At 38.9% G+C, this 9,033-nt stretch overlaps 1 protein-coding gene across 5 annotated transcripts; it reads left to right on the top strand.

Annotated features, from left to right (window-relative positions):
- Positions 1-60: 60 nt before the first annotated feature.
- On the top strand, positions 61-8,037 carry LOC117464804 (ORM1-like protein 3). Of its 5 annotated transcripts, none has more exons than XM_034107501.1 (4): positions 61-340; positions 1,268-1,471; positions 2,019-2,170; positions 3,816-8,037. In XM_034107501.1, exons 2-4 carry the CDS (start codon positions 1,298-1,300, stop codon positions 3,949-3,951), a joined length of 462 nt encoding a protein of 153 aa, XP_033963392.1. In that variant the 5' UTR covers positions 61-340; positions 1,268-1,297; the 3' UTR covers positions 3,952-8,037. The 5 variants fall into 5 exon arrangements, with proteins under 5 accessions (XP_033963392.1, XP_033963390.1, XP_033963389.1 ...); XM_034107499.1 differs by having other exon boundaries at positions 1,211-1,471; XM_034107498.1 differs by having other exon boundaries at positions 1,208-1,471.
- The last annotated feature ends 996 nt before the right edge of the window (positions 8,038-9,033 follow it).

Below are 9,033 nucleotides of genomic sequence, written 5' to 3'. Positions count from 1 at the left end.
TACAAAAACCAATCACATCAGAATGCGAAGAGTAAAAAAACTCACCCTAAATATGGGGCCGTGAAAGCGAATAGCGGTGACGTTACATCGTGAACTGTGCTGTGTTGTCACCAGCTGTTGTCTGGAAGACGAAGAGAAAAAGTGGAAGTGTGTCTCCATTGATAGTGAGCCTCCACGAGCACACCCTCAGCGCTAAGCAGCACGCTTGAAGCCGAAAGATGTTCACCGGATGACTGATGAAAGCCCTGGAGCCTAGCTGGTCCCCCGGTGATAGAACCAGTTACATAACTGAAGGCATCGATAAGACAAAAACTGTGATAACGGACTAGTGCCAATACAGGTCGGAGTTGAAACCATTTTTCTCTGCTGTGAGTGCAATGATTTACTCACCTATAATTGAATTGATAAGAATATTTGAATCCCAGTATTGTTAGCTAGTCCACTTGTGGATCTGTTTAGCCACGTTATGGATAACTGTGTAGCCAGTTAGATTTTAGGCAACTCACAAGGCAGCATGCTGGATTGACCAACGCTTTCTACATTGTTTACTTTTGTCAATCAGTTGCTGTGGAACAGGCAGATACTGACTCCATCAGCAGTTTTTCTTCCATTTTTAGCTCACTCTCTTATCTCATTTTAGCCTTATTTGTGCTTTATTTCTATCTATTTTTATGCACAAAGAATTATATCTTTTGATGGGCTGACATATGCCCGCTAAAATCTAACATTGTGCTTTATTGCTGTATTCAGGCGCTTTGGGGATTAAATAAAAGAACATATACCATGTTGAAATTAATATTGTAACTATAATAACTTATTTTCATGCTTAACGGTATTCAACATATAGTAAATTATTCAATTGATAAGTAAAGTACACTGACATTTTCACAGTTATATTTGTAATACATTTATGTATACCCCAGGAGGAATAGCTATTGTTATACAAATAGATAGATTATTTATCTCTGAAGAGGGGGAGTTATCTATAGCCTTCAGAGTTTTAAATAAATGGTAAATATTTGTATGTATTTCTTTCTGAGCCCGATATGAAAGTGTATATTTTACCTGAAGAACTTGGAGCCAGTAGGCCATAAATGTTAACAGTATATACTGTGCAATCACACTTAAGATAATTGCCATAAATCTTAATAGCCCTGAAGATAATGACTTATAATAATCAGGAAACCTCTCTCTGTTTATCTTACAGTAGACAGATAGTCACGCCAGCTTGGGTCAAACTAAGACCGTTTGTACGATTATACGGTAGGTAGAGTGCTCCGAGAAGACAGACGCCATCATGAACGTGGGCACGGCGCACAGCGAGGTGAACCCCAACACCCGAGTGATGAACAGCAGAGGAATGTGGCTGACTTACATCCTGGGCATCGGCCTCCTGCACGTCATCATACTCAGCATTCCCTTCGCCAGCGTGCCCGTGGTCTGGACCCTCACCAACCTCATTCACAATCTGGTGAGTGGTTAAAGTTTCCCTGAACATCTGTCGAATGAGTCGGCTCAGAGGAGGACACGGACAGTGAAGCCTGGTGAAAGACTTGGGGAGTGTTGAGTCAGAGGCTTACACATCTCTGAACTAAGGAATCTAAGAAGAAAGACACTTTTTATTTGCTGTGTCACTGCACTTCGTCAGGTTCTTAGTTAATAAATTGGTGCCAGAAATGTTATAACCAGCGTTTAATTAAAAGAGCTGAGGTATTACTCAGTCTTGCATCATATATTTTGATAACCTATGACTCCTCTAGCCTTAAAGAGTACAATATTAACTTCAATGTGATCTTTGAGCACCAAAAGTGCCATCTAGTTCCATCAAGCTACTACAAGTAAGGAGGAAAACATGTCTTTTTGGATTTTGGGGAGAACCCACTTGTTGCTCCCGGACTTCCTGATGGCTTTGAGGTCAATTAATCAAGACTATTATAACAATATATCACCCAACATGTATCTGTTATTGATATGTAAAATGCCCTTTTGTCTGACTATGTGTGCCTTGTCTGTTGCAGTGCATGTACCTGCTTCTCCACACGGTCAAAGGGACGCCGTTTGAGACCCCGGATCAGGGCAAGGCTCGCCTCCTCACGTACTGGGAGCAGATGGACTATGGGGTGCAGTTCACTGCATCACGCAAGTTCCTCACCATCACACCTATTGTCCTGTAAGTGGCTCCACTGAACCCAATGCTAGGCCGTTAGTTGTGTAGCTGATCGTAAGGGATGGATCTGGGCTCAAAGAGAGTAGAGGAGGACTGTACCTTTTTGGAGAACCAAAGCTTGCTATTGGTTAGGTGTCAACAGAAGAAGAGAGTGTAGATAGCCCAGCCAGAATAACTTGATCACTCACTGGCCTCCCATCCACAGGCACCAGCAGTTTGTGTGGATCTCTATGGAAGTGGGTCATTTCCCCCCCGGGCCAACCGATGCTTTAATCGGTGTGCTACCAAATGATGCATATTTACCTACAATTCTGTGCAAAGTTGTACTACTTTGGGAAGCAGTAGCTATATCTGTAGGGAAACTGAGGGTTGCTGGTTCAATTCCCCAAATGGACCAAGTACAGAGTAAGGCACCGGACCCCCACACTGCTCGCCAGGTGCTTTGCATATATAAGAGTCAGTACGAGACGGGTCTTCTGTTTCACTTCATTTTGACAATGAGTGAAACTGTACCTTTCCTTTCCAGTTGTCCTCCCCTTGCACCTCTTTTTTTGAATGGTACTTGATATCCCTGCTGGCCAAGCTCACACATGGTTACAGGTCTTAGTATTTGCAGCAGTCCTCTTTGCTGATGTCATGCTCTGTGCTTTCCCTCTTAACTGACAGAGTTCAGTTTACAGGAAGCACTCTGGTTCCCTGGGGTTGAATTGCCAGCTCAGCTCAAACATTGTAGTGATGGCAGTTTTTGCAGGTGTACACTTTTTTTTCTAATTACTTTCAAACCCTCTTGTGTTGCAACCGGTGCCAGCAGCAGGAGACATGTGGTCAGGCTCGAGTCCTGGAAAGTCTCTTGAGCCTTTATTACACGTCCTCACTTGACGAGCAGAGAACAGGGTTCCTCAATCTTAGCCGACAGAAAATCCTTAACTAGTGTGTACAGTTCATTCTAAAAATGTTGTTTCCAACAGATCAGAGTAGTTTCTTATTGACTTGGAACATCTGTGCTTCCTCTGCCAGCGTGTAGCTAAAACGAGGTCAGGGTTCAAGTGCTGGGAACTCACTGTAGAAGCATATCTGAATGTTTGTCTCATTCCATGTCTGTTGATTTGGTTGTTCTTCATTAAAGATGAGCTTTATAGATTTGTAGATTAGCATTACATCATCACATTTGCGTATTCGATTTCAATGAACTCGTGCTGCAATCCTGTTGTTCGGTGTGTCGAAACTGTGCTAAAGATTAATGTGTTTGCACTGCGAGAGCTCCGAGGTGATACACATCTGTCTGCGATTGTCAGAGGACAAATAAGTGAAAGTGTTATTGCATACATAAAGACACACAAAGTAGGATTTTCTTTAAAACAACAATAATGTATAGACGTATACTAAAATAATCTGTCTTAATGATAACTTATGACTCTCTTCTCCTTCTCCAAACGCTGTGAATACCAACAGCAACCGTCAAAGCCTTCTGATTGTAGTGATGTTTTGACAGCTTTCATTTTAATCTTTTGATTTGAGTTTTCCTTTAACTAAGATCGTGTTGTGTTCTTCAGGCTTGTTATCAAAAGGACAAGCAGACATAAACACTGTTTATCTGTTTAACCCTCGTAATCATGACTTATCCCTCTCCTGTTTGCCTCTCATTTAGGTACATCCTAACCAGCTTCTACACCAAGTACGATCGGGTCCATTTTGTGGTCAACACTGTTTCCTTGCTCACTGTCCTCATCCCCAAGCTGCCCCAGCTGCACGGCGTGAGGATCTTTGGGATTAATAAGTACTGACAAGGCTGAAGAGGACTCCTCCTTCCCCTAAAGTCCCTGTGGACTGCCGAGAGCACACAGAGTATCAGGCCTCGGATTTGGCTGCAGATCCACAAAGATCCGTGTCTCTCTGGCTCCAGACTCTGCTGAGCAGCACTCTAAATGAAGCCTAGTGAGGATACTTGCATGGTACCAAACCCCTGGAAAGAGACACAATGTACTTTTCAGAGAAGGGAAAGTGTGCTGTTGTGATTGTTGGCAGCCAATTTTCTTTTGAGGTACAGGTTTTTCTGAGGCTCTTTGTAGAAAAGGGAGTATTATGAGTATTATTTTGCTGAAACGATGTCAGAGGCAGACGACAATGTAGAACCGATTTGATGTGCCATTTCACACCCACTGGCGCACATAGGCTGTAATCAAAAAGTTATTTTGTAGGTAATGATTCACTGCTGTATTTATTCGGCTGCACTCCAACAAGAAGCTTCCTCTTTCTTGAGGTTTCTGGCCTTAGAGGAGAGTAGCAATACTTTAAAGAAACACTAAGGAGGCGAGGCACGGGAAACACAAGGTTTTATATTTAGTCCCTTGCTGTTCTGGGCCAAGAATGGGCGGTTATTAGAACACTTATTCTTATCTGACCGTTTCCATATTTGGTCTCCTCTTGTCTGGTTTGTGTCACAGTACGCCTCCCCTGCAGAGACATCTGGCCTGAGTGCAAGAGCATTCTTTTGATTCAACAAAATCCTGGAATTTAGGTTAAAGGATTATTATACTTAGTAGTACATAGTTACATGTGGGGACTCATACTTGTAATTAAAAGTCTCAGGACCCATGACATTAGCCTGTGTGGCTGCATCTTAGTTTGTAATCCAGACTCAACATACAACATGTATGTTGAGTCTGGATTATCATTTTATTAGGTACGCCTGAACAATCAAATTCCTTTAAAATAATAGCTCCAGTAGATAAGTACGGGGCAGAATGTTAGAAATCACTCAAAGTATCTCTTTTTTTTGGGATCAAAGAGAGTTCAGTTATACTGAAGTATGTGCTAAAGGGATTCTGAGTTATGTTACAAAGTTGTTGTTGTTGTTGTTGAGAGAATGTCTAAAAGGTAAAATTTGACTGATAATTTCAAATATTTAGGAAACATTGTTATTTAAAAGTTAAACCATTTGCTAGTGTAATGCATGTGTAGCATCCATGAAGCATGTCATCATGGCAGTTCTTATCTTTAATTAGTCAATTAGAATTTAACGTGAAGGGATCATATTAAATTGTTGGGAAAACTACGATTTGATTCAGTAATGATAGCCAAAACTGTATAGACATAAAGAAAATGTTATATTTAATTGTTAACTCCTACAAATGAAAAACAGATTTTTGTAGAATATTCCAAAATAAATATGTTCTTTTTTAATTGAAAATTCATTTTTGAATTATGTTTACAGATTTGAGCCCTAATATAAGGTGGACGACAAGTGCAAACGCGCTACACGGCCCAACACATCTCCATTAGGGGAGAAACGCTCTGCATTTTCAATAATGCAAAAACATTTATATAACATTCCCCTACTTCACTACTTGACACGGCAAATACAAAATGCTATAAGCTAAAAACCGACAGAAACTGGGACACTAAAAAGTGATGCACACAGCGGGGACCGGAGCACTTGTTGACATTTGGAGATTATAAAGTTAGAAATAAATGCTGCGCATGTCAAGTTGGTGACGATGTTCCTTCGTTTGCATGTGTTGTGGCACATTTGTGTTTGAAAGTGTGTTTCGCCTAATGGAAGTGTTTTTGGCCACTAACGCGTTTGCACCTGTTGGCCACCGTACACACAGTGCTGGCCTCACATCATTCTCCCAGTAGTAGTAAGAGCAGCATGTTGATGTAACTGACAGTGGCAGCAGAAGTAATAGTAGAGGTGACAATACCAGTTTCAATTATTGCGATCCATGATGTTTAATATGAATTAGAGCTGAACTAGAAACAGTTCTATTCAGTTTGTTCTTTAAGCAAATTGATGTAATGAATTGGCATCATTTAGAATTGAGGCTTTGATCCAACCAATGACCAATGGGACCAAAGAATTGGAGTTGTAAATACTGATCTGCTGCAGCTGTCAGCATCATGATGTCTAGAAATGTTCACCATAAAGGGCTTTGCTTTAACGACATGCTTTCATATTTCAGTGATAATGCATTTTTCATGTTTTTCTTTTTTAGGACAACTGTCTATTTTTAAAGAAGGTTAAATTGAATGTTAAATGTGAAACCGTGTCTTTGGTTTGTATCAGTGTTTTTGAAGGAAATGTCAATGTGATGCTCTGAAAGAGTGCTTGACCCAAAATACAGTATTTTTTAAATATCACCTTAAAATTCTTTATTGCTGCTTTTGTATTTTTTAGTGCCTGAGGTTGTATTGAAAGGAAATGGACGAGAAACGCTAGATTTATTAATATATCTGCCAAGAATGTTTGGTTTCATGTTCCGATTGTTTGTCAGCAGGATTATGGGAGATACAGTACAGCCGGCCTGTTTTCTTGTTGGAAGAGCGTAGCATGGGCCAAGGACTCACAGGTGCGTCCTTTGCTGAGAGCTAGGTTAGACACATCCACTTCTCTGCTCTGTTGGTTAATAGTTGGTGAAAGCCTGTTGAGGACTTTGAAACCTGTAGGAGCCTCCTGCCTTTTTCTTTTTACTTTATTAGTAAAAATCTTGAAGGTTCAGCATGAAATTGAAACATAGATTTAAAGATCTGATGGGGCGCTGTTTATCTTAACTCCCAGGCTTTATTTAGAACATGGGGAAATTGAGTTGAAGCGTTTGTTTCTAAAAGTTAGGTCCTTTTTAACATTACATCCCAGAATGAAGCTTTTATTGAGGCCGACTTTTAGTAATTTACCTAATAAAAGTAAGATCTTGTTTTTCAATTTCGCAAACGGTAATCGTGTGACAGAAATGAGCTTTTACAAAACAAAAAAAGGCATTATTTTTTCAAGTGTGCACAATGAGACAGTCTTTCAATACTTCAGTAGACAAGGATAACAAATATGACAAATGTTAGAAAACCTACATAGCTTAAACGTCGCTGCTTTGTACTCCCTGCCAATTCTAGCTGGTAGCAACTTCCCATCTAAAATGTAATCCTTGGTCTTTATTTGGACATTGCAAGCTGAGCCTCTGCCTGTTACACAACACCGGGGGCTGGTTAAACATTGATTAAGTGAAAGTAATGAGTGTCGGAGTGTAACAACACTTTTCTATTTCATATGTAACTCTGCGTTCATGAGTCATAGGACTGTTGAAGGTTGCCCTTTTTGATTTCTTTAAATATTTCCAGTGAAAAACCCTTGAATTAAGACTAGGAAGGTAGATAGAGTCCATCAATATGCAGGCTAATGATGGGAAATATTGGAAGTCAGGATACATGAAAATGGTCAAAATGTAATATTATCTTTTGCTGTTATCGCAGTTTTGAAACATCACATCCTGAATTACAAAGTTAATTATTGTTTGTCATGTTGTGTTCCACACTGCAGAACTTTAGTGTTTTCTTTTAGGATCATGTTGGACATTAAGTTATGAGAGCCTTGTTAATACAGAAAAGATAATGTTTTTTTTTTGTCGAGTAGATTTCCATACAAGGAATTAGCTTTGGTGAATTTGTGCTAACATGAACATAAAAAGAGTAAGAATAACTTCAAATAAAAGCAAATACTGCAAAAATCAAGAAACAAGTAAAGAAGAGAAGAACATTACAACACAAACATGAAAATAAACATATATGTGGACAATGTGGATATTCAAATAAATGTGCATTTTTTTGGGGTAACTGTGCATAAATGATAAAATTGGCAAGGAATGGGCAATTGCTTACAGTACGAAATATGCAATATACAGAGATGTCTGGTCCCAAATTGTGTGGTAATTTGAAACTATTTTTTTAGTAACATTTGGAGTTGTCAATCATAGTCTGGTACACGTCTTTTAATGGAAGTTTTAACTCTTAACCCAGTTCCAAAACATCTGTAGTGATTTGAAGTCTGAAATTGAATTAATGTTTCATTTCCACCTTGAATTAAATGTAAAGTAACATTGCTTATGTTATCGCATTATATTCATTTATATAATGGCTATTCAGAGAACACACAGAGGCAGCCATGTTTGTGTAATGATCTCTTTCTGATCATACTAATGTAACTTTATTTAGATTTATTTAGATTACCCTTGCAATACCCTTGCAATGCACAATCTTGCTTTTTCATAATAGTAAATCCTTTATATCACAAATGCATATTCAAATTAGCCTAAGGCTTCGGACGAATTTGAATATGCATTTGTGAACGGGAATTCCTGGTCCAATTTACTGAATTAAATCCCATGCCATGTAATGATTTGAGGCATGTGGTGCAACATATTGTGTGTGCTTTATAATTTTGCTATAGTTAGTTGATCATTATTCATATTAAACTTGATACATATAAAAGGATTGGAGTTAGTTCACAGAATACTGTAAAAAGATGTATTATTACGTCTAACTGTCTCTCTCCAGCAGAGGGCAGCAAACGTCTGCCATTGAGTTTAATCTGAAGCGACATACGTTAATAAATAGGAACGATTTAAGGGAGAGATTATTTGTCTTTCCTCACGTCTTTTTGTCCATTTGCTTTTTAAGGCATATCCAGAATAGCAGTCTACGGGGAGTTAATGCAATACTCCTAAATATCAAAACACATGAGCCAGGATTTGAGCGTATATGACTTTAAACATTAAGGTTTAGCACAAGCAGAACGTGTTCACCACCTGACTAATAAAAAAAGAAACATTACAAATGTGTTTTATTATGGGTTATGATGTTTATTGCTAGTTATCCCTGTTTGTAACCCACACATACATTTTATGCAGGATACTATATTCAAGATAATTGTTGGAGCCAATATTATGTGGAGAATTGGCTGCAAATTACAGTATATCTGCCATGCATTGAGATTTAAATATGTGTAATATGTGCCAGAACGATATAAAAATACTGTATTATATTTAATAGCTTTTTTTTCCTTTGCTATATAATATGCTCATTACACCACTACGCTC

Source organism: Pseudochaenichthys georgianus, chromosome 19, assembly GCF_902827115.2.
Source record: "Pseudochaenichthys georgianus chromosome 19, fPseGeo1.2, whole genome shotgun sequence".
Classification (NCBI taxonomy): Eukaryota; Metazoa; Chordata; class Actinopteri; order Perciformes; family Channichthyidae; genus Pseudochaenichthys; species Pseudochaenichthys georgianus.
This window is presented reverse-complemented; position numbering and strand designations above follow the sequence as displayed.

Excerpts from the sequence above, each read along its gene's own strand:
- LOC117464804 (XM_034107501.1), top strand. The coding sequence starts at position 1,298 with ATGAACGTGGGCACGGCGCACAGCGAGGTGAACCCCAACACCCGAGTG. Across the intron at positions 1,472-2,018 it reads CCAACCTCATTCACAATCTG|TGCATGTACCTGCTTCTCCA; the intron begins GTGAGTGGTTAA and ends TGTCTGTTGCAG. Across the intron at positions 2,171-3,815 it reads ACCATCACACCTATTGTCCT|GTACATCCTAACCAGCTTCT; the intron begins GTAAGTGGCTCC and ends CCTCTCATTTAG.